The sequence below is a fragment of the Oxyura jamaicensis genome, chromosome 23, assembly GCF_011077185.1.
Source record: "Oxyura jamaicensis isolate SHBP4307 breed ruddy duck chromosome 23, BPBGC_Ojam_1.0, whole genome shotgun sequence".
Lineage (NCBI taxonomy): Eukaryota > Metazoa > Chordata > Aves > Anseriformes > Anatidae > Oxyura > Oxyura jamaicensis.
Window position 1 is genome coordinate 5,465,683 of NC_048915.1, and position 24,782 is coordinate 5,490,464.

The following is a 24,782-nucleotide window of genomic DNA, read 5'->3' on the forward strand; positions in this document are numbered from 1 at the left end:
CAGAGGCACCAAAAGAAGAGGATCCCTGGCAGATTTTTTCATACTTTATGAATAATAATAACGTTAGGCCTATAATGTAGTCATTTAATGTTAAGTGCTGACTGGCCAATATAGGAAAGTAATTTACAGTGATGAGCAGTGAGCTATGTCTGTCATTTGTATGCACGGCAAGTTGCAAGTGCTACGAGGTGTTCTTGTGACTGCACTTTTGAGTGTTATATTCAAGTTTATGGAACAGGTAGCTATAGGAGACGGAGGGGAGAGATTAATTTTGAGCAAGTGAAAATGAGGGCTGGGTGCCCAGGCAGGTGCTTGGAAGGAGCAGGCATCTCTGCTGACGTGGAAAAGCTCCAGCGTGGCAGCGCAGCCACTCGGCACCTCTGCAGGGCATCAGCTGCGACTCAGCCACTTGTTCGCAGCTCTCAGCCACCAAATTGAGCAACATCAAGCCTGATGGGGCTTCACAGGTCACTAGTGCTCACCTGCCCAGGGAATTCAATGCAAATTGCTCTCCAGATAAGCTGCAAAATGAGCGCAGAGGGTCTCAGTCCGTTCAGCAGGAGATGTGGGCCCACTGCAGATGAACACACAAGCCTGCAGACACCGCGCAAATCCTACCGTGTAAGTAGAAGGAAGAGGAGAGGAGCTGTTATTTCCATTTCAGAGAGAGCAAGCTGCTGTAATAGGTTCAATTACAAAGCATGAGCTTGTCTTTGAAGTCAAGGAGCTGATTGTTGGACTGTCAGTGGCTTCCTGCGTCACGACCAGTATAGCCACATGGAGGGGATGTAAGTGCATGAGAGTACTGGGCTTCACAAAGGATGTCCTTCAAACTCACCAGCTTTCAGTCCTGCTACCTTTTACCAGCCAGAATATTCTCATTTAAAAATAAATAAATAAATAAATAAATAAAAAAGGAACAGGGAGGCAGGAAGAAACCACAACTGATTTCTCCAAAATGTACAAATTATTTGAAATTAAATTAATTGGAGAGACGACTCCCAGGACTCCTGCTTCAGTCAGTTTTACATTGCTCCAGCTTTGTTGTCCCCAGGAAGAGCAGCCTCCCTAGCTTTCTAAAAATGGCAGACCTCGTTTAACATTAATTTCCAGCAAGTTTTTAAGATGTAAATTACATTTTAGATGTGTTTTTCCTTCATTCTCCTCCTTTGTGATGCCCCATTTGTGCTCACTGAGGAGCAGTGAAGGAGGGGGTTCACCAGTCTTACTCTGCTGTGTGCTCCCTCCTCCACTCAGAAGCTGAGCAGAAATGTGCTTTTATAATGTTTATTGTTTCACCAGATGAATTAAAACTGCATCCAAAGTGAGATGGGGCCCTGGCTGCTCTTTGGCAGTTTCAGTAGACAGAGACGTGTTTATTTAATGTGATAATGCAGGGGAAGGAACTGAGATTTGGCTCATCCCCGTCTGACCACCGTGACATGCGAGGTGGCTGAGCTGGGATTTGGGTTTAGGCTGCTTTTGTCTTTCTCTCTCTGCATAGTTACGTGGAACGTGGGTTACTGGTTAAATTAAACAGCATGGAAATTACCAGCCCTGCAGCAAAGGCTGTGGGACTCCATGGGCTCTCAGCTGTGTCTTATTCCAGCAGGAGGTTTTGCCTGATGTGTCAGACATCATTAGGGGAGTGTTTCAGCCAGTCGGTCAGGTGGCAGCAAAGCCCAAAAGAAAGATCGACGGTTATAAGGATTAGGGCAGTGGGGGACACGCAAAGGACACTGTACTCACATGCCACCTTGAGCACAGTCAGATGTGCACTTGTGCTCTGTGAGAAGTTATCAGCCCTCAGCTTTTCGTCGCTGCAGGTTGTAAGCAGCAGGGCTTGCTGCTCCTTGCAGGAGAGTGCCCTTCTCTTGGCACTGGTGAAGGCAAGGCCCTGAACAAGACAAGGCAAGACCCAAAAGAAGGCAAGGGGACAATAAGCTTCTAATAAGCTTTTTAGAAAAAAAGAGTGTGTAGACTGGGATTAAACAAACTAGTTATTGCTGAGCTCTAGAGCACCCCTGGACTTTGCAGTGTTTCTTGCACCAGAACCACTTTGTAGTGCATGGGAGAAGCTTCACTCCAGCAGCATCCAGCCCCCGGGAAGCAGCTCAGGCAGTAAGGAGAAGTCGAGGCAGACACAAAAGTCCCCCCTGGTCCAGCACGAGCGCAGAGCAAGCATCCCCAGAAGCCAAAATTTTTACTCTGGGAGGAGGAACTGGGGGAGAGTGCAACAGCGACAGCCCATGCATCCTGCCCTTGTGCTTGCCGCAGCCAGTTGGCTTGCTTCGAAATCACACCGGTTAGTTGCCGTTGGTGTTCAATACCTGCACATGTAAGTTAGCGAACAGCAAAGGGGAGTGAGGCAGCGTGCCCCTGACTTCATGTTCTGCAGACCAAAGGAAATGATGAAGTGTTGAAAATAGTGTACAGCTCCTAGACTAGGGCAAGTAGCTGAGTTTTCAGGAGGGCTCAGGAACACATTTTCAGGTGTTTGGCTCCTGCTGTGCCATCTCCTGTCACACTTCGGAGGAGGTTGGAGCCTGCCATGCTGCTTGGCCTGAAGCTATTTGGAAAGTCGTGTGCTGCAGGCAGGTGTTAGAGGTGTGCATGTACTTGGTGGGATGGAGTTATCCTGGAACTGGTCCCCATTCTTTTTGCTGCCACAGGGAAGAGTTTCTGATCCCTGGCAGTGGCAGAAGTTGGGACCTCTGTGCCATGCACTTTGACAGGGTGCCCAGCCAGGCTCATCCCTCTGCCAGTGTGCTGGGACTGACTCCGTTGCAGGGCTGGTGGCTCTCTGGGGGCTGTTTCTCTGGCTGCCTTCTGGCTCCCGCCTAATTTCACAGACAGATCTCACCACCAGCTCAAAGCATTTGTTTTTAGAGCACTCACCAGACGGCTTTTGCTGATTGTGATGCTCTGTCTCATCTTCCTTGTAGCGCAGGGCACTCCTTGTCTTTGGCAGAGATGCTGATGGCTTTTAGCAAGCCTTTCAGTGGTGTTTGCTAAAAAGAACTTCACAGAAATAACTACAGGAACAAAATTTACTTTTGATAAAGAAACAAACCCAGAAACCCCAAGGTGGGGGGTTCTGTAATAATCCACAAGTCCCAGAGATGTCTGAAATGTTTCCATAGGAGCACAGGGACCTTTCAGCAGTGTGTGTGGTTGGCGCTGTGCGTGCACCCCATGGTGCTCCGCAGCCCAGCAGAGGTTTTGCTCGGCACGGATGCTCTGTGTGGTGGGAACTGACTGGGAGCCAGGGCTCACAGGGCTTCTGCAAGGAGATGTGCGCTGCTTGGGTCTTGGCACAGAGGGTCAGGGCTCCTGGGCTTGTCTGCTCTATCTTCTGGAGCGTGGCAGAAACTGAGACTTGGGTGAGAAGAGTGGCTGCCGGCGCCTCCTGCGCTCCTTGCAGTAGCTGAAAGTCAAACCTTCCTTGTCATATCAGTCATTTCAAGTTAGTGTCGTTTCCTGGAATATTTCCTTGGTAAAGAAGCAGCAACTGCAAGAAATCCCCATTGCAGCTGATTTTCAGCTTATTCTCTTGAATTTTGACTTAAAGGTAATTGGGTTTGAGATACTTCAGGAGATGTAAGTGGATATGACTATGGGACTTCCAGGGTATTTACGATTTATACTCTGTTAAAAACAGTGCAAAAACAGTTTTCTTTTGGGGTCTCATTCATTTTTCATCTCCCACTGAAGCCACAGGGAATTATTTACCCACTTACTGCTCACTTGAGTGATTGGATCCTACATATATATAATTTATGATTTTAAGTTTAAGGCTTTTCATCCTTACATTTACAGCTTCTTTTATATCTGCACCGCAGAGGCTGCAGCTGGTGTACACTGAGATTAACCAATTTCCATAAGTCTCCTTTTAGTCACAGAAGTAATATTTCGGGGTCATCCGTGCATGTTTGGCCACAGGCATATGTGGAAGAGGCTGGACAGGAGAGAACAGCTGATGTATGGACCAGCAGTGAAATAGTAATTTCAAGCTTTTTCTGGGTTGATAGAATCTGACTTTTATCCAAGCATCTCTTGGAAATGAGACACGGAGACACTGGCTGCATGAGAAATCCGTAACGAGAGAGCACCTCGGATGGCGTTAGTGCCACGCAGAGTTTCTGTGCGCACGGTCCAGAATGGTTATTAGTTTCCTCCTGTCAAACAGATATGCCTCCAACAAGCTCATATGTTAACAGGCTGTCAGCAAACTAAGCGACACGGAAGAGGGAGACTTCTCTCCTTGCCTTGGTGGCTTGTGCTCGCTGCTTTCCTGCTGTGGCCCAAAGTTGCGTTTCCCAGTGGAGAAGGGCTGGCAGTGCTGTGTTGGGTGCACATGCCGGGGGGGGCTCACCTCGTGTGTGCCCAAACTGGTGCTCTTGCAGAGACCGTGGCACATTGCCGGGGAGGGGAAGGAGCAAGGGATTTCCTTGACAAAGATCCAGGCAGCTTAAGCCTTTCCTTGATTCCTGTGATTTTCTTTTATGTCTTGTAATTTCAGAGCAAATGAGGGCTGAGTACAATTATTGCAGGTGCTTATTTTGTCCTGACAGGGCTTCATGCATCACCATTCACTCCAACGCCCTTTTACTGCTGTGGTGCATTAGACAAAAAAACGGGGCGCTGACAAACCTGTAATTGCCTTCCCACAACCTTCTCCCTCCTCTGAAGGCCTATCTGGAGATAACCAGGCAGTGGCGGTGCCGCAGGAGGAGGGCAGCAGGCTCCTTCGCTGCTTTCCTTCCTTTGAAGCCTGCAAAGCTGTCGGCTTCCCAAGGGAGCGGGAGGCAAAGAGGCACGCTCAGATCCAAGCTCCCGGACTGCTGGGGGACGGAGGCACCCCACACAGGGCACCACTGCTTGGCAAAGCTGGAGGACCGGGTGTAGACTGAGAGCTAGAAGGCCTCCGCAACAAGCAGACACCAAACAAGTTCTTCCTTCAGCCTGGCGGAGCAGCCAGGAGGCCTGGATGTGGTTCCGAACTGCGGGATCCACCCGGCAGGAGAGGGGTGCAGGTGCTTTGGGACCGACTGCCTGCAGGGATGCTGATTTCCCACTCCCCAGGCAGGGATGCTGCATGCCACTGCCTGGCGAGGCGGACCCATTGCTTGGGGGGTACCCGGTGGTGGTGGTGATGCTGTCGGACTGACGTGGCTGGCTGCCCACGGAATAGCCTGCTCTGTCCGATTTGATCCGGTGGCTTTGCGGCTAATCTTCCTTTTATGTCAAACAGTCAACTGCAGGATAAAAGCCTTGTTTTGTATTTGCAGGGATTGCTTTTTTAACCTGGCCGTTTTGCTTTCTAGTTATATCCTGTGGAAACCCAGGGACCCCCAGCAACGCGAAGGTTATATTTAACGATGGCTTGATCTTCTCCAGCTCCATTATCTACCAGTGCCGGGAAGGCTACTATTCCACAGGGGTGCTGAGCAGGCACTGCACCGTGAACGGGACGTGGACCGGGACCACTCCAGAGTGTACAGGTGGGTGCTGGGATGGGTTCCTGCACGATGAGCTCTGAATTATGCTGGACAGGCTCTGTGGGCAGATTGTCAGCGTGTTGAAGGCTCGCTGTGGATGCGCACACGAGTGCTCTGTGCTGAGAAATTCAGCTCAACTGCCTGCTGCCAGCACCAGTCACTCCGGCTGCAAGCTCTGTGACTGCCTAATGGAAAACTCTTGCTCTGGGTTTGTCTTTTTCCAGCTGGGTGAAGGGAGCTCCATAATAACTTCCATGAGTAGATGTCAAGTGTTCTGGAGGGGCTCTCGGGGGCTCTCTGGAACGTGAGCAGTCCTGCCACTGGGAGCCACCACGTGCAAGGGCAGAGCCCGTGCTCAGAGGCCCTCAGTGAAGGCACTGGGTCTCTCTGTGCCTCTCTCCTGCCTCCAGCAGGAGCACAGCTGACAGCAGATGTGCTTTTGCTTAAGAGACAGTAACTAGCCTGAGGAGCTAGCCCAGATCTGACCCAGGTTTTATTTGATGTTTAACGTGTGCTAATATTTATTCTTGCAAAGCCTTAATGTGCCATTAACATCACTGCTCACTCCACCGAGTAGAAGCAAAGTTTCTCCCACGTGTTACAGCCCAGCCTGCCCCAGCTAGCTAGCACAGCTCTCTGACTCCTCTGTGCTCCCTTCTCTGCGACTAGTGGGCTACATCCTGCTCTGAAGAGTGTTCAGGACCACCAGGTTTCTAGTGATCGCAGCTCCAGAAGTATGAGACGAGGGACGGTGAGCCACGAGTGCTTCTTTCTTTTCCTTTGGCAGTGATCAACTGCGGTGACCCCGGTGTCCCAGCCAATGGCATTAGGCTGGGCGGTGATTTTACCTACAATAAAACAGTGGTGTTCCAGTGCACGCCTGGCTACATGATGGAGTCAGACAGGGCATCCTCTCTAACGTGCACAAAAGACCGAACCTGGAACGGCACCAAACCTGCCTGCAAGGGTAAGAGTAAATATGGGAGGATACAAGTTTTATGGGCCACAAAGTTGGTGTAACTTGGGACACAAGGTATTAGGCACTAACCACTGCATAGTGCCCAGAGCCCACCTAGGGGTTTCTTGGTCCCATCATTCAGTCTGTCCCCTGTGTCTATAGCACTTACCCAAATTACTCAATGCCTGGGTATCTTTAGGTCTATCAGTCATCACATCATGCCTGGAGGGGATGGAGCTGCCATTATCCCTAGGGTAGAAAAAGAAAAGTGAAGCATGGAGAGCTAAGTGACTTACTCCTCACAAAAACTCAGATCAAACTTGAATGAAGCGTTCTGTTTTGCGGTCACACACTTTTGCCATCATCTTGAAGTCTGAAAAATGTTTCTTCCAACTCCTTTCATTATTGCTCCATTCTGAGATTGCCTCTCTAGTTCAGAGATAGGAAAGGGAAATAATAGAACAGTTGCAGGACGGGCTGGATCTCTTCTGCCAGTGTTTTACTCCCCCACCAAGTGCAGATAAGGCTTGTAGCAGCAGCTGTATACTTCTTTTGCAATCTGGAAAATTTACCTGTCATGATTCTGATAGAAATGCAGACCACGTAGAAACTTCCAAATATACTCTAGTTCCTTCAGAGGCTGTAAAGAGCAATTCTTACACTCCTCTTTCATTCTCACCACTGAGCTAATGTTGCAGGAATAATATAGAATGTGGCCAGAGTCTCATTTGGAGGCCAGGCTGATTTGCATGAGCCTAGCATCTTTCCCAGTGCTCCCCTGAGCTGAAAAGCAAAGCACTGCAAAAATGTCATATTAAAACACCCTAGAGTGAATGAAGTACAGGCTGGTTATTGATTCAACTGCTAATCTGAGATTCAGCCAGGTTTTCCAAAATCCATGAATCTTTCAGGGAGTCTTAGATGAGTTTTCACACTAAGTCAGGCTGGATTCTTATCTTCACTTGGAAGCGAATGCAGACTCAGAAATCTGACTTCAAGATTTGAGATTTGGCTAACTCCAAACTTCAAAGTAAAATCCCAGGGTTTACAACAGCATACACAGCTGAAAAAGTTTGTACAGCCCCCCTACTAGACCAGTCCCAGGAGATGCTCTTTGAGAGCAGCATATAACTTTGATCCTACATGAATTTGCTTGTTAATGAAAATAACTGTGCCGAGAAGTCAAGAGAACCGAATATGTCTTTGTTTTTCATTCAGCTATCATCTGTAAATCCCCACAAGCCATCCCTAACGGCAAAGTCGTGGGCTCGGATTTCAGCTGGGGCTCCAGCGTGAGCTATGCCTGCCTGGAAGGGTACCAGCTCTCCCTGCCCGCTGTGCTTACCTGCGAGGGGAATGGGACGTGGAGTGGAGAAATTCCCCAGTGCTTCCGTGAGTACAGCATCCGTGTCTTTATGTGTGAGCTGGGAGGAGGGCTGGGCTTAAAACCCGGGTGTTTGATGCCCTTTCTCCAACATCCATACAACTGACGTTAGTGTCAACTTTGTCCAGCCTGGCAATGTCACAGAGGGGCCATGCTCAGCATGCATGAAGTTAAATATCTGGACACAGGTACTCTGCCCTTTTTAATGGAGGTGTGAGGTCAGGTTTGCAATGGGTTTGAACACCTCGCATGTTCCTGTCCATGAGGCGTCTTTAAAACTCCGGCTGCTTGTCTGCCTGTGTCTCCTTAGAGACTGAGTCTTCTGAAGCCAGGGCTCCTGAAACGTTGCCAACCCTTGGCAAAGGGCACTGCGGTGTTGCAGCAGAAGTTAGCAATGTTTTGTGAAGGCAGAGCTTTGGCTGGTTGGAAACCTGTGTGCTTGATAAAATAGCTAATGCAAAAAATTAGTTAAGTGTCTCATAATGATAAAGGCAGATTTGAGTTTCTTTTCTTGGCTGAATGGCTGGCAGCTGCACAATAGCCATTTTCATATTAAATCATACAAAGCCCTCACTGTGTTCCTTGCACCTTTCCCTGGATCTTGTATAATTAGTGGGCTTTCTGTGTGACATGGAACCGTACAGCAATTTGACATCGTGCAATTAGAGATGCATTTTAAAGCTAAGCATGCTGCTAGGAAAAAGGAAAAAGAAAAGATGGGGAGAAGGTGGAAGTTAATTAACAGCAGTTGGAAAAAAAAAAAAAAGAAAAAAGAAAAAAAGGAGAAAAGAAAATTACAAGGAAAGTAGCCAGCAACGCCTCCTGCCCCTAGTCATTCCCTAGTCAATCACCGAGTTTGATGGCAGTGAGTAGTAAGGTCTGGGCCATCAATAGACCCATCTTTAGCTTATTAACATTGCTTGCTCCTGAGGAGGCTCACTGCAATCTTCTGGTCTCTGCCTGCTGCAGCTGTGTTCTGCGGTGATCCTGGGATACCCGCTCAAGGCAGGCGGGAGGACAGAGGCTTCACATACCGCTCATCCGTCTCCTTCTCCTGCTTGCCCCCCCTGGTGCTGGTGGGATCAGCGCGGAGGTTCTGCCAGTCTGACGGGACGTGGAGCGGGACCCAGCCCAGCTGCATAGGTAAGGGGAGGCTCCTCTGTCTTGCAGCTACGAGCAGAGTTGTTGTTTTGCATTTTTCTTTGTAGAAAAGTGTGGGGTTTTAATTTTCTTTCCCTTTCTGGGTTTGCAGAAATTCTCATTTTGTTTCCCTGAAAATGAGAGCTTTTTCCTTTTATATAGAGATGATGCTTTGGTTTTGTTCCGACCATACTAGCTGGTGGTAAATAACCCTCCTCGTCTTGAAGTTTGCTGCTTAGACTCAGTGCCTGTCCCCATCCTTCCTGCCCCTGCTGCTGGTGGTGGCGGGCAGGAGGGAGGAGGGAAGGAGTTCCTCTGCACAGCTTCCAGATTAATGTTGGCAACCTGGGCCGTGGGGTGCGAGGGCTGTGGGAGAGCCTGCAGAGGGAAGCAGCACACAAAGACCCCAAAATCTGGTGCTGCCCACGTTACCTGTGGAGCTGGGGACGTTGGTGGCGCATCAGCACATCGTTGCACCTGCACTCATCCCCCTGCACTGTACTAATGCTGCCATTCCCTGCCAACAACCAGGCTGTTGGCTTTGCAGTCCTGCGCTCTGTGGTCTCCGTGCTGCTTCCAGGCTTCCTTAGGGGCCTCCAGCCCAACACATGGCTCTGTGGAGATGCACGGTATCATTATCGATAACGCGGCTGAAATGCAACGCAGCCGCAAGGAGCAGCCGTAGGTCACCATTGAGTGTGGCTGTTCTGTTCACAGAAACTGCAGCAAAACCCAGTTCTGCCCAAATGGTGCACGTGAGAGCTCTTATGTTCTCTGTTGCCTCTGAATTATATCCAAAATAGCAGAATAGCAACTCCTGTAATGTGAAGGTGATGTATACAGAGAACAAAATCCTACAGATTGCTTTGCTTAGCTGTAATGTTGGGATTCAGGTTGAAATCCCCACACATTCTTCATGTGACTATTTTCTGGGGCTTCCAGAACCCTTGGAGACCTAAGGGATGTGTATAATCATAATTAGTCACAGCATTCTCCACCAATTTAAAACTCTGGCTCCAGTCTTGAGTTCCGGGGCTCCCGTGGTGCTGAGCTGCACAGGCTCTGTGCTGTGTGCTGTAGCTGTCTGCCAGGACACCATTATCACCACTTTGTCTGCCCCCAGCTGGGGCAGAAACAGAGCTCAGCCTGTTCTCCACTGTTCTCAATCATTCTGGCTTGTTAACTACATGTTAAATGTGTCGCAGCTTACATTTATGTAAAAATATTTGTGACCCGAATGTCAAAGTCTTCTGGTTTCCTGCTGATGTCACCAGGAGCCTCTCGCATACAGGCAGGTGGGAGCACATGCCTACTGTTGTAAATTTTGGTTTTAGATGCTAGTGTTGGGTTTCTCTCTAATGCTTCATCACTTTCTTGCAATCCCTTATCAGGGATCCTGCCGTACATACATGGCACCCAGCCCTCCCGAGCCACGTGTGAAACTGCAGTGTTCGATCACTGTGCTGCTGGTGAAATGTACCTTGAATTTGTCTCTCTAAAACAAACCATGGGAAGGGAAAGACGTGTCTACAAAACCCTGACATAAAATGTCAGCTTCCAACACAGGCAACCAAGCCTAAAGTGCTCTATTTGGTTAGATCTCATCCAGTTTTGAGACATGTTAGCTGGCCAGCACCACCAGATCCCCCGGATGCAACCAGGAGACCGAGGCTCTGCCCTCCATCACCTTCTACCTCATCCAGCCGGTGGAGCTCTTTATTTATTTTAAACATTGTGACTTATCTGGGAGCTTCTATGAAAAGTGCATCGGTGATGAATGACAAACGCTGAGCAAATTTGAATTATGGAAAATGAATTAGCTTGTGTGCTGCAGCCCCACATCGGCCACGTTTTGTACCCCTTGTTTAGTGACTCGCCACAGCTCCAGGGACCCAGGGAGAACACCAGGGTGTGCATAATGCTTCGGTGTGAAGAGGCCAATTAGTTAGATTGTAAGGAATAAAGGCATAAAAATAAATGACCAGGCTGTTAGGTACCAAAGTTGTGCTCCATTTCCCTACAGCTGCAGCAAGAAGCAACAGGCCACTTCTGCTCCCACTGTGTTGGGTTGTGGAGACTTTTCTTAGAGAGTTTATTTCTTGCTTTGCCCAATCCTGTCAACTGGAGGTTTTTGACTAAGTATAGAGGGGGGTTGGGCTGGGCAGGGAAGTGGGTGGAGTATTATGGTCCTTCTCATAGCAATATCAAGTGTGTTGAATTAAAAAGGCTGGGAATCCAGACCAGAATCTCATCTGAATGAGGTTCCACGATGCTCCAGATCTCTGCTGACATAGCTATCCCCTCACCAGGGTACTGGAGCATCCCTGCAGGTGGGCATTGCAGCGTAGCTCAGTCTTGTGATCCCAAGGAGCAAGGAACGTGCTGCTGCCTAATTGCCTTCTGCACCAAAACTCCAGTTTTCTTTGCTCAGTTTGGGATGCTGATAATAACGTAATACATCTCCGCCTCAATTCCATTGATGTGCTCCTACTGTCGACACACTGGAAAAAAAAAGAAGAGATAAATGCTGAAAGAGTAGCAGCAAGTATTCCTACTGAATTGTGTGTATTCATCTTCTGATAGATTGAGACCAAACGAGGCATAAAGAGAGATTATGTATCTGAAATGCATTAAAATTTCCAGCCCCCATCTATCACCACAAACTAGCAAGGTGCTGAGGTGAGCGTGCGAGGGCTGGCTGAGCCCTACCCAGAGGGACAAACGCACCGACCCAGGGTGCAGGGGAGGACAGGGTCATCGCTCCCCCGGAGCTGGGGGTGGCCAGCAGGAAAGGAGGGCACAGCGCCAGGAGGGCGTCATGGAGTATAGAACAGGGAAAGGGAAGGGAAACGTTACTGAGACAAGATTTATGTTCTTACATTTTCTCCTGGGTGATAGAGTGCCTCTGGTTAGGTTGCGTTGCAACCATCAGGGATTTAAGGAACAAAAATATCCATGTATTTTTCCCTGTTGCCGTGTATTCCTTCTGTAGCGAAGTATTTTGCTCGTGTTGCAAAGGCATGGGATGGTTGTGCTATGTGGAGAGCAGGGGAAGGCAGAGCTCCAGCATGGCTTTCACAAGAGCTCCTTTAGAGCAATCCCTGTTCTTTTCTTTTCAGACCCGAGCCTCACGACGTGCGCAGACCCCGGTGTGCCTCTCTTTGGGATGCAGAACAACTCCCAGGGCTACCAGGTACGGTCAGAGCAGCGGAGTCCCCTCGGCAGTACTGGCTGCGGTCAGTCTGAGTCCAAGTCCTCACGTGGATTAATGAGTCGTCTGCAGGCAGGACATCACGGTGTGCTCCGTTACACCTCGCTGCATTTGAAGGGGATTAACTAGCAATGCATTATTTATAATATTAATTACAACACTAATTAATAGTTATTAGCGTAATTAGTATTCACATCGGAGGTGAAATTTCCATTCATTTTCAGACTAAATCCTGTAGGTGGTTTTTGTAATCCATGCACTGTGAAATCAGCGGAAAGGAGAGAAAACAGCAGAGCAATTCCCTGGGGTGTTCCACCTCCAGCCTCCACTGCTGGCCCTGCGGCGCCCATTGCCGGCTGCAGAGGAGCCAGGGCTGGGGCCGGGATATTTAATTCCATGCAGCGACCCCTGCCAGAATGGATCTGCCAGTTCTGCTGCTAATTAGTTATCTTAATCCTGGGTTTTAATGAATTAATTCTAGTATTTAATTAATCCTGAGACACCGAGTCTGATTTTTGTGAGGGTTGCCAGTCTGCGAGCTGCACGCTGTAGCAGCGCTGCCTCGTTGGGGGTGAGGTGGTGATGGAGCAGGGAGAGTTTGGGGAAATTGCGCCTTCGGATGCGGTGCCCTGGGGACCTCAGCAGCCCACTGAGAATCCAGGAGCAAGTGTGTGATAAAATAAAACCACAGGCAGCAAGAAAGCAGCCAGCATGGTACAGCCTTCCTGGGTGGGACAGAGGAGATGTTCAAAGCCCTAGGTGGTGACTGTATGCCCTCATTCTGGTTTGAAAGCAAATCCAGCTGCAGTACTGGGGCTCACAGCCAAACTGCGTCACACTGCCACCTGTCTGAAGCAGGGGGTGCTCTTCACTATCTTGAAACCCAGTACAAAAAGTCAATAATCTGCAAAAAGTAGGCATAGCTCAGGAACGTTGAGGAGTCACTTTTCAGTTTTTCTGATCCTTTTTGCTGTTCACAATCCAATCTGGCACTTACACTGTGGCTGTGGAATGTTTCTCGATGCTAGTTGTTTTGAATGTCCCTTTTGGCAGAAGTTGTAGCCATTTCTAAATACAATGCTAGCTCTGGGTGTTTTTAAAAGATGTAGCACTTTCCTTATCACTGAGCGAAGTAACTCTGCACAGCTAAAGGCTGCAGGTTTCCAGGGGCTCTGAGGGACGTCTTGGCACTAGACTCTGGCAGGGGGGTGAGTGCAGAAAGCAGGCAAATCACCTTTTCAGTGTACAGAAGATGAAAAAATATAGGAGTGCTGTTGTATTATAAGTACATTGCAGCGGCAAGTTTGGTGTTGTGTCTCCTGTTGAAATAGGTGGGAAGCGTAATTTTCTTCAAGTGCCAGAAGGGGTACCTGCTGCAGGGCTCAACCACCCGGACCTGCCTCCCCAACCTGACGTGGAGCGGCGTGCAGCCGGACTGCGTCCGTAAGTGTTGGGACGTTTTTCACAGGGAAAAAAACTTTGACCGTACAGTTATATTTTTGTTGTGCTGTATTTCACCATGCAAGTTGCTGGCACTGAAGAGCTGGTATCTTTTGGGGAAGGCTCTGAAAAATCACGTCCTTGAAGAAAAGGGGAGCTCACATGATCACTTCTCTGCTGACATGATTATACCAGCAGCCGCTTCTGGTTTCAGATATTTTTTTTTAACTTGTTCCTTCCTCAGAGGTGTAGTTTGAGGTGAGGCTTTGTGTTGTGCTTCTGAAACCACATTTGAGGGCCGAGATGTGAGCTCGCACTCCAGGGACATGGTTAACATTTAGCCAGAAGGGTTCTCCAGCAAAGCAGTGTTTCTCTTCGTCTTTAATAATGTGTTGCTCTTTGTTTTAAGCTGTCCATCATCTTTTCCCTGCTACACCAGAAGGAGTTTGAGTTAATGTATTTAAGCTGTAATATCCATCATGGCCTCTGTATCATAAGTACTACAAATCTTCTCCCTCTCTCTTGTGAGCTGGTTTATTGGCGAGATATTTTTCAGTTAACAAACCCTGCAGGGACACATGCTGAGAGCAGCCCAGGCGGGTAACCCAGCTGGGTGCCAGCCTTTAAAAACTCCTACAGGTAGCATCAGGGGAGAGGGGGTAGTTGTGTTGGAAGCTGCCTTTCCCCACTGCTCGCCTTGGTGAAGGGAACGTGACCCCAGATTCACAGGCTTCCCTCTGCTGAATTGGAAGATGGCAGGGATGCGGCAGCAGCTGTGACTCTAAGTGGGATTTTGCTCCTGGTGCTAGATGTGTTGAAATAGAAGTTATTTTTGACTTACTCGTGTCAGCAAGGGCTGCTGAGCTGTTGCTGTTAGGTTCTGTGAACAACATTCTCCATCCTCAGTACGGGAGTGTGGAGTAGATGCAGTCACTGCTCGTGTGGTGCTGAGCTGCCGGCTCTGAACAGGGCTGCAGGCTCGCAGCCGGGGGTCTCGGATGCGGCTTGATGGCTGTGCGAGTTCAGGTTGGTCTCTCAGCCTTTCCGAATTTTATTTTCCATCTTCTTTAAAACGAGGATGAAGATAATACCTCATGAAGGCTGCTGAGGATTTGTTTTCATTCATGAGTGGTTTGAGAACGACAGAACGGGGAAATTTACAGTGTGGGTGAGAGCGAGCTTCCTGGCGCTGTGATGGATTAGCTTTGTGCCGTAACTTCTCAAGGAAAGTGGTGACACATTTACTACAAGGCCTGATAGAGCGGCACACGCACACGCTCTCTCTGGTGGCAGGCAGTTGGACAAGCTCAGCTTAGGTTTCTGTAGGCCATCTCCTGCAAGTTATTGAGCAATTATAGGAATTTATGGCTATTGCACGCTTCTGAGGACTTGCTGTGTGATCCTGTGAACAGGTAGATGCAAATTATTAGTAGGACACTGGTCATGTGAAGAAAGGTTATGTAAAAACAGATCTGGAATGCACCCACTGGAGTCGTTGGCCTGACTTACTGGGCCCTGATGTCCAGTGAAGGCACATTTTGGCCTGCAGATATTCCTGGGACACATTGCTGGGGTGTAAGTTAAAAGAAAGAAGGAAGGAGGCTGCTCAGTTTCTGTTCCCGGCCTTTCTGAGTGCAACTACAAGGGAAAGCATTAAAAGTGCTTTCATCCCTGCTTGGAGGCAGCAGTGGCCATCTAACCCCAAGAAGCTCAAACTCCTGCTCAATTCTAGAAGGGTGAACTGAGCTTTCTTCTCTTCCATCTGTCAGGCACAAGGTCTTTAGCATCATTTGGTTTTGACATTTTTCCTTAAAAGATGAGGGATAATGGTGCCTGATTTTTTTCTTTAGTTCATGGAAGCTGGAACTGAGTGAAGGATCCCCTGAGAGCTTCAGCCAGGAAGAGCAATCTGGCCAGTGAAGCACGGGAAATGGTCTCATTAATTCATCTGGCTGGGAAAAATCCAGGCATGGCATTGTCTCCCTCAGTGATCAGAGAAAGCTTTTTCTGAAAAATGCTCTTCAAAGACAGTTGTATCCCTGCTGATCTCACTGGTGACATTCTTCTGCCTTTCTGGGTGGGGAATCTCACCTCTGGTTTTGTGCTTTTCAGCTCACCACTGTAAGCAGCCAGAAACCCCCTCCCACGCCAACGTTGGGGCTCTGGATTTGCCATCCCTGGGCTACACCCTGATCTATTCCTGTCAGAACGGGTACTATCTCACTGGAGGATCTGAGCATCGAACCTGCAAAGCAGATGGCAGCTGGACAGGAAAACCACCCATTTGCCTTGGTAAAAGCTCTGAGCGGCATGATGCCAGCTTGGCTTCTCCTTATGTCTCTGCAGAGGGGAGTGTTGCAGCCCAAGAGAAAAGAGCTCTGCTCTTGGAGCTACACTGGCTCTTTAGAGAGAATCATGGGTTTGCATGGCTGAACTGGTTGCAGGTACCACAGCTGTCACAGGGTCTTGCCCAGCTCCCAGGAGAGAAGCATGGCAAAGCTGGGGGGGATTTCTGCCAGGTGGTTTGGACCTAGAAACACCTGCACGAGATGAACCTTGGTCTGTACCTTACCAACCTTTTATTTGCCTCAAAGCTAAGTCTTAGGTCAGGAACATGTCGTCTTGAAATACAGCTGCGTGGCTCTTGTGGAGCATGGTAGCTATCAGGACACTTTGGTTTGGAGTGGATGGCAGGGCAATAAATGATGGCAAGGACAGTAAATGAAAGCCTTGGGCTGATTCAGTCTGAAGCAGGTGGGTGGGAACCCATGCAAAGCCCCTGTAGGATGGTTAAACCTATTATGTGAGAAAGCGACATCAGGTGAGGGCTGTCCTTTATGAGTACTGCCACGACAGAAAAAAACAGTGTCTCAACAGTGTTGGATGCACCAATATTCATTGTTTTGGGGCTTGTCCCTCTCTTCCAGCTGATATCCGCCCCAGCGGAAGGCCAGTTGGCACCGCGCGGGACCCGCCACTCGCCAAGGTGTCAGGTACGTGACAGGGCTGGCTCTCTGTGGGAAGCAGAGCACTGCCCTGTGGCAAAGAGCAAGGTCCATCTCTTCCTGCTCTGTCCCCAAAGCAGCAAAAAAAACATCTAAACATCTTTCACCATCTGAAGGCTGGTGAAAGCAGCCCGCACACCCCATCCTGTTCCTTCATGCTTGGCTGGAGAACGGACAGGAGCCTTGAGGGAGTCGAGCACCAACATCCACTGCACTCCCTGGGGAGTCAAGCCCTCTAGGATGTTTTACATCAGAGCTTTTTTAAAACTTTGGTGGATGTTGGGATTTGTGTGTGCATGTGTTAGCTTTTCCTAAGAATCCATTTTTGGGTTTTGTTTGTTTTTAAAACTTCCTTGGCTTTTTTTTGTCAAAACACCAAAATTGAAGTCATCAGCTTGTTTGTTCTCCTCTTTTTGGCTTTGTACTCAGTGATGATAATACAGAGAGTGGGTGGGATTTGAGATATTTAAATACATATTTTTGAATTCAAGGAAAGAAAGAAATTTGCTCTATTTTGATTTCTGAAAAAATGGAAATAAGCAGCAATGCAATGCTCTTGTGTTTGTGTTGCTGTTTGCTGTGGTTTCTAGTGCCTGCTGATGTGTTTGCAAGAAATTCCCTTTGGAAAGGCTCCTATGAATACATGGGGAAGAAGCAGCCTGCGATGCTGTCTGTCACCAGCTTCGACCCTGTCACCAGTAAAGTTAATGCCACTTTAATAGACCACAGCGGTGTGGAGCTCCAGGTGTCTGGTAAGGGAGCCGACATGGCCATTTGTAGGGATTTGTACTTGTGGTGGTGTCTCAGCGAAAGAGGCAGCGTGCTCTGTTACCTGAACAGTGTGCGTTTTGTGATAGAGCTGGACAGAACCACTCAGGTTTGAAGTCTCCACTCTTTGCATGGACCAAGGTGAACAAATCCTGTACCTGGGTTTGCTTGGACTCGAACTGAAAGGCAGCACAACCCAGTCCATTTCCCATTGCCATAGGGCTGGAGTGGTGGACTTGTAGTGTAATACAATTAAATGGCACAAGTGTCCTTGTCCCTGCCCTCGAAGGAGCACTGTTACTGACCTGGTAATAAAGCTAAACATTAACAGCTGAGTCTCTTCCTATGTGCAGAATGTCTTTAATATCCTGGGGGCAGGTGTGGGATTGTGGTTTTGTGGTATGTTTCCTGGTGTATCCCACTGATAGCTTTATATGAGTTGCTCAGCCCACTCTGAGATGATTTCTCTACTCTGACAGGTAGGAGGTGAATTACTTCCAATTTGAATTGTTGTTACGATCTCATGATTCAAAGTCACTTGTGTTCCAGGCATTTACAAGAAAGAAGACGTGCACCTGCTTCTCCAGGTTTATCAGATAATGGGGCCAGTGGAGATCTTTTTAAACAAGTTCAAAAATGATAAATGGGCTCTAGATGGACATGTAAGTGCACGGACACATCGTAAACAAAGTCCACACGATTCATCCCACTGCTGTCATAACCCCAGCTTTCCTCTCACTGCAGCTGGTGAAATAACTCCCTTAGCTGGTAGCAATATGAGGCTGTTATCCTCCAGTGTCCTGGTTGCTTGAAGGGCACATAGGGCATTCTTCCAGCACATGAGATAATGTTACATGAGCAGCCAGCTCTTCCACACTCCCTTGCAGCTGTATATTTTCTTACTGCCCTCTGGTTATCTGTAAGTCTTCCAGATAACGCTAGAGGAGAAACCAACATGATTAATTCCATGTTAACATTTTATATCTCTTTAACATCAAGTTAGAAGAGCTAATCTTCCCTTACGGAGTCAACTTCTCACCCCAATTTCTGTGTTGGGTAGCTTCCCGTGCCCATAAGAGATCCACTGGAGCTTAGAAGAAATGTGCATCTGATTGACCCATGGCCAGTCGTAGCTCAGGGCCATTGCTATCCCCGTTGAATCAGCAGCATGTTCTGTAGCTTATTGCAAACAAGATTTTCACCACTGTCCTCCCCTTGAGATGTGAGAATCTTAACAAGTCGTTGGGCAGTTAAACTTCTTTTAAAATGCTACTCTTTTCTTGGGAATTGAATTAAATTAATGCTGTGTGTGAAGTTGAAAGAGACTGACAAGATGAGCGCTAAAAACCCAGGGAAGTGTTGAAGAAATCTGTTAATCTCTGGTCTCATGTCATTGCAGGTCTCATCAGAGTCGTCAAGTGGCACGTTTGTGTACCAGGGCTTTGTGCGTGGCAAAGGGTTCGGGCAGTTTGGTCTTCAGAGACTGGGTAACCTTCCTCTAACACTTCCTCCTTTAATTGCCAAAGGCTAGATATTGGTGGCAGTGGAGATTTTCAAGCAGGGAACAATCCTACTGCCTCTGGCAGTAGCTTTCAACCCGGCTGGGCCAGATCCCTCCAGTTGTTTTTGACCTGTCAGGTTTCATGTAACCCTTCCCAGTGAAGGCACAGCCTGTCTCCCCTGTACTTTCCCCACCATATATCATGTACAAGAGAGCTGACAAAACCCAAACCAGCTGCTGGGGTGAAGTCGGGTGTCCTCAGGTCTCTGTCGCCAAGGGGGATGGAGGTGGTTGCATCTGAAGCAGCAGCTGTTTTTTCAGTTTTGAGGCAGAGCCATCCATGCTGCACAGGAGGGAGTGGACCGCAGTTCCCTGAAAGCATTTCCACACTGCAAGCTGCTCCGTTCTCACCTCTGGTTCTCCCTGCACAGTGGATGCAGCAGCTCTGCCCTAGCTTGTGTTCAAACAATGAATATGTTAAACATTGGATATTCTGGCAAGGGGGACTAAAGCCCCTTCCTCAACTTGGATAACGCAAGATTTGGGGGAGACAAACAATAAAAATATCTTTAACATGTGAACTAAAATGAGGGATTTAAATATGTTTCCGTTCAAATACAGAAAAACCTTGGAGGCACAAAAGAGCACCTGGGCGCTTTTTTTTTTCCCCCCATCTTGCCAGATGTCTGACCTAAGAGCCCAGGTCCCATTGCTGCCACAAAAAGCATCTCCATTGCACTTTCAGAAGTCACAGAGGCACTTGAGAATTTAGACTACCTAAGGTCTAAGCCTCTAAATCTCTCTTAAAATGTGGCTTAAGCTCTTAGGCCTCTTAGCATTTTTGGAATCTAACCCTGGAGTCTTATCACCTTTATGGAGAATTAGATGCTCATTATTGTGGCCTTTGGAAGTCTCTCTTAAAGACCAGCTTTTCGTATCCAAGCATGAGCCTTTCAGTAAGGTTAATCTGTTTACATCTATCTTTAATTGCACTCCTCAATAAATGATAATGCCTGAACTAGGCTAGATCTCCAAATCTTTCTTCACGAAAGTCAGAAGCTTTTGATTACCTTTTACAGCAACACTTGTAACTCTTGTTCTGTCCTTGAAGATGTAGCCTGTAAGTCAAGCAAACCCCATTTCCTGCAGTGGTGTTTTGAAATTTGGTTACTTTTGCTGTGTTTCAGACATCAGCATGATGGAAAATGATCCAGAATCAATAGGACACCATTTTGCATCAAACAGCAGTTCTGTGGCAGCTGCCATTCTTGTGCCTTTCATAGCCCTGATTATTGCAGGGTTCGTGCTTTATCTGTACAAACACAGGTAGGTTTCAGGAAAGATGCCAGTAAGTGAAACAAAATAAGGGGGCTGACAGAAATATTTGTGAGCTTGACTTAAAAGCACTCCCCCTAGACCTGGTTTCTCATTTAATGTAGAAAGTAAAAAAGTAATGGAGCAAGCATGCATGGAAGGACAAGGGTGTTAGGAGAGGAGAGTGCTGAGCACTATTATGACCATCAATAAGATTTGTGGCAACATTAAGTAGGATAAGGCAAAGTAAATTTCATACTTCGGCTTTGCATATGTTGTAAATCACGTATTTCTCCTGATCAGTGCGTTGCTGTAGAAATGTTGTTGCACTTCAAAGCATTGTGTGGACTGGCTGCTCTGCAGACGGAGCATGCTTAGGACTTTAGCAAAGCCCAGAGAGCTTCTTTTACCACAAGTCTATAATAAGATTTGTTACAGATCCCTGCTGCCTTTCTCCCAGGTGTTTACCCTGTTCAAAAGCAGCTCTTTCCTTTCCACTGACTTTGCCAGTGCTGTTGTGCTGCCTACAGCAGGAGTAGCCGTGACCTCTCTGGATTTTCTCTCTGGCTTTCTGTAGGAGAAGACCAAAAGTCCCATTCAATGGCTATGCAGGCCATGAAAACACCAACGTCCGAGCAACATTTGAAAACCCTATGTATGACCGAAACCTGCAGCCCACGGACATCATGGCCAACGAGACGGAGTTCACAGTCAGCACTGTGTGCACAGCTGTATAGCACTCGTCCCCATGCGGTGAGTGGGCAGAAAGAGAGCACGAGAGGGGGACAGTGCCAGCATGTTTCTGTCCCACCCCAACCCAGCTGGGCTGAACCAGTCACAAACAAAATACTGGCGTGCTGTTGAGTGGTCCCGTGTGGTTTCAGACAGGGCATTTTGTACAGTGGCACAAAAGGTACAGAGGAGGGCAAACCAAGGGGGTTAAAAGTTTTACTGCACAGGGGCAGAGGAATAACTTGCTGTTGTAAACAAAATTCTATGATTCTAAAAGCATCCAGCAGCCCTTGAGGGCACTTCTAGGCTGGCAAGTTCTTAGTTTGAGACAGCAAAGCTTTAGAGGCTTTCATTTCTGCTTGTAAGAACCAACTGTTTCCTTCTCTCTTGCCCTTCCTTTCCCATTGTCAAGACTCCTCCGGGTTGGTATCTAGCGGATGATTGTGTTTCACCTCACTAGCCTCCATCCATTCCCTCCCATCTCCCTCCTCCCAACCGTGTTGAGGCTGTGGAGAAGCTGCTACACCTTGTTGGACTTTGTGTTAACTCCCGAGAGACTGCTGGGTTGTCCTCTGTCGTCCTCATCCTCCCTCTGCATCCTGCCGTGGACAACGGAGCCAAGCAAAGGTCTGCTCCAGCACAGCTCCTCTTCTCCTGCACTCCCGGTGGGTTTCAGCCCAATGTCAAGGCCTGGGGAAGTGGAGGACCTGGGAATTGAGGTGGTGGGATCGATACGCTGCAGGGAGCAGCGGGGTATGTGGGGTCCCCTCCACTTTTGGGGGGAGCTTGGACAGGAAGGACAAATGCAGGTTGCACTGCACGAGGTGCAGCTTGGGGTTCATGGGAAATACCAGGATGGGGGAAGGTGAATACTTGATTTGTCTTTATCTGGTTGTGTGGGTTATTTGTCGGTTTGTCTAAGCAGACGTTTTCAAATGGGATCTTCTCAAGCTTTTTTCCTCTGTATTTAATTTTCCTTTGTATGTTCTTGTTGGGTTTCTACTGCCCCCGTGTTCATCATTGACACTGTCTCTTTGAACCTGAGGCTGCTTTCAAGGCTGATAAGGAAACTTCCCTCCACCTCTGGCCTTCTCCTGGTGACTGCCGATTTTAGCCATTCCCAAACACCCTAATAAGAAAACTGCTGACAGACACGAAGGGACAAAAACCTCTTTAAAAATAACTATAACAAATAATGGAGCCCCCACACACACCAGTAGCATTCAGAAGCCTTTGCCCTTTCCATATTGATCCTCCAAATGGCAATGCAATAAGAGTTTTAATTTCTATCCAAAGCTCTTCCCTTTATTTCCCAGGAGCAGAAAGGTTGGCTTGGCTTTCATGAGAACAGATAAGGCGGCTTGACATTTTTCCTCCCTTATAAACGAACGATGTTTTTGTGATGACACTTTCCTCCTCTAATAAAGAGGAGAGCTGCTCTTGTTGATTTAGGGGTTTAGTCTGTTTGGTTTGAGTCACTGTTTCTTACACCAGACAAGAGTCAAAGAAGGCAACAGTACCATTTTACCAAACTGTGTCAAGCACCTCTCTGAAATACAGTTGACTTAGAGCAGTAAGTCAATGAAGCATCTTTTTCTTACAGAAAACTTGATGGGAGAATAATTAAAACAAAAGGGGTGGTGTTTACATCCATGCTTGCATTTAAACACTGGCTCTCCCCTACCTAACGTCAGCTGAGGTTTTGTCTAATGAAAACCACAGGGTAGTTTTTTCTGTTTTGTTTATTCGTTTGCTGTGTGTGTGCGTGTGTATATGTATAAATATATATTATTTTTTTTACTTCTGTCTCTTATTCAGCACTCTTAGAGTAAGCAGCGTTCTACAGCCTATTTGCTCACCAGCCAGCCTGCCAAAAAATGCCGTCTTTGCTCCCCAAAGCACTGCAGAGGCACTCTGATTTATTCCTCAGAGGTGGGTGGAAGCACACGTGCGAGCCAGAGCCCTGATCCAACGAGGATGAAAGTCAGGTGCTGCCACACAGAGGTGGGTGCACAGGTAGCTCATGGCCAGTGTTGGACCTTGACAGAGCGAGTCCTGCAGCAAGCCACACTCCCAGCTCGTGCCAAATATGCAGGTGGAGGCAGTTGCAGCCCTCCATGGCTGTGGGGATATGTTCCTCCGGGTAGTCAGGATGTGCTGGCAGGGCGCGTGCCCCTCCCAGAGCACCTCCAGCAGGACACAGACCTCAGGGCAAGCTGAAGGGGAGGTGAGAGGAGGGGACCCCAGGTAGGCTGCAGTGGCACTTGGGGCCTGGAGCCAGGAACACATCTGCCGCAGTTCGTCTGCTTCAGTCGAGCTGCTGTGGTGAAGTCAGGGAGCTGCCTCTCACGCACACGGATGTAACTGAGATCAGGATATTCTCCAGGTTCCTGCTTCTGTGTGCAGAGAGACAGCTGGTTCCTGACTTCACACCTGCGCTTCTGGCCCGTAGTTGACTTCAAAGGCCCCTTCTAGCCACATTTTTAATATTACACCTGCCCTTGGCCAAACCTACAGCCTTTTCTTCCCTGCCTTTGCCTAGTCCCCGTGCCACAGCAAACAGACCAGGCTCTCTTGCATGGCAAATGATAGAATCATAGATCCTGAAATCAAACAAATCGTGAAGGCAGCACCCTGTGGTAGTCCACTGTGCTCTGGTGCCATTGATTGCAACATCCCAGCTCCTCTCTCAGTACCCACAACTCCAGCACCTTGCAGCATCCCCCAGCAGCAGCAGCAGAGCTTGGATCTCACCAGGCTCCTGCCGCTGAGCTGCAGAAGAACCTCTCCTGGCTGCCAGCAGTGCCCAGCCCCTGGCATGCACTGAGCAGCTCAGGCAGAGGGGAGCGATGTACGCACACAACAGGTCCCACATTTGCTTTTCAGACCTTTCCAAATCCTACTCAGTCAAAGTAATAACAAGGAGAAGCTTGTGTCAAGGTGTGTAAAATGAGCCCAAGGTATTTTAACAGCAAGGTAGGGAGAATGGGAGCTGTACTTAAACGAGACTTGCTGCTTTCAGCCTATTATGTACCATTTTCTACTGTTGCCCAAGCAACAAAGGCAGTGGAGGGGGTCTTGTCCCATTTTTTTGCAAGCTGGCTGGGACCTGATACGTGACATTCTTCATTCTTGCGCCCAGAGGACTTGCATTATGTTTAAAAAAGAAAAGAAAAAAAAAAAGAAAAAAATAAAGAAAAAATAAAGAAAAAAATCCTTCTTTTGTACAGAGATATATTTTTATGAAGCAAAAGTTTGTACAGTAAAGACACAATGTAAATGTTTTTTCATTATTGTAGTAAACAGTAGTGGAAGATCAGCTTTTTTTTGTAAATGTAATAAAATGTATAAATATGGTTTACATAAAAGTGTAAATATGTAATCTATACATACACTTGGCTTGTCTGCAATATATACAATTTAATTTATCTGTCTCTGTATATGAGGCTTTTCATTGTGTCCAGGCATACTTTACTGAATTTGAAAGCTATTTTAAATTTTTGAATTAAAATAAAATATAAATTTTTGCATTGCTTTTCTTACATTCCTCTGGTGCCTTTTTCATGAACTGCCGAAGTTTTCTTCTAGGATCCTCTGGATGCTGACCTGCACACACACACATGCCCATGCATGAGGACAGCAGGGACGTGCCTGCACCCCCGGGCTGGAGGCTGGGGGAGACTCCTGACATTCACGTCCTGGCCCCGTGCCACAGCAGCTCAGAAGCACGTCCTGGCTCTCAGCAACGCACAGCAGCAGTAAAAGGCAGAGGACTCAGGCCAGACCTCGCCCCTTTCCCTATCACCACTGCAGCACGCCTCTCCCTGC

The 24,782-nt window shown here is 48.0% G+C and overlaps 1 protein-coding gene across 12 annotated transcripts in view; it reads left to right on the forward strand.

Annotated features, from left to right (window-relative positions):
* The window catches only part of CSMD2 (CUB and Sushi multiple domains 2), a 333,924-nt gene extending 309,428 nt beyond the window's left edge, over positions 1 to 24,496 (forward strand). For all 12 annotated transcript variants that reach the window (XM_035345331.1, XM_035345329.1, XM_035345327.1 and 9 more), the window contains 14 exons: positions 5,328 to 5,504; positions 6,289 to 6,468; positions 7,678 to 7,851; positions 8,813 to 8,986; positions 12,103 to 12,176; positions 13,526 to 13,637; positions 15,747 to 15,926; positions 16,562 to 16,627; positions 17,230 to 17,391; positions 17,957 to 18,069; positions 18,807 to 18,894; positions 20,096 to 20,234; positions 20,800 to 20,975; positions 21,367 to 24,496. In XM_035345331.1, the coding sequence (XP_035201222.1) occupies positions 5,328 to 5,504; positions 6,289 to 6,468; positions 7,678 to 7,851; positions 8,813 to 8,986; positions 12,103 to 12,176; positions 13,526 to 13,637; positions 15,747 to 15,926; positions 16,562 to 16,627; positions 17,230 to 17,391; positions 17,957 to 18,069; positions 18,807 to 18,894; positions 20,096 to 20,234; positions 20,800 to 20,959 (1,799 nt within the window). In that variant the 3' untranslated portion in view covers positions 20,960 to 20,975; positions 21,367 to 24,496. The remainder of the gene's footprint in view (positions 1 to 5,327; positions 5,505 to 6,288; positions 6,469 to 7,677; positions 7,852 to 8,812; positions 8,987 to 12,102; positions 12,177 to 13,525; positions 13,638 to 15,746; positions 15,927 to 16,561; positions 16,628 to 17,229; positions 17,392 to 17,956; positions 18,070 to 18,806; positions 18,895 to 20,095; positions 20,235 to 20,799; positions 20,976 to 21,366) is intronic.
* Positions 24,497 to 24,782: the final 286 nt, after the last annotated feature.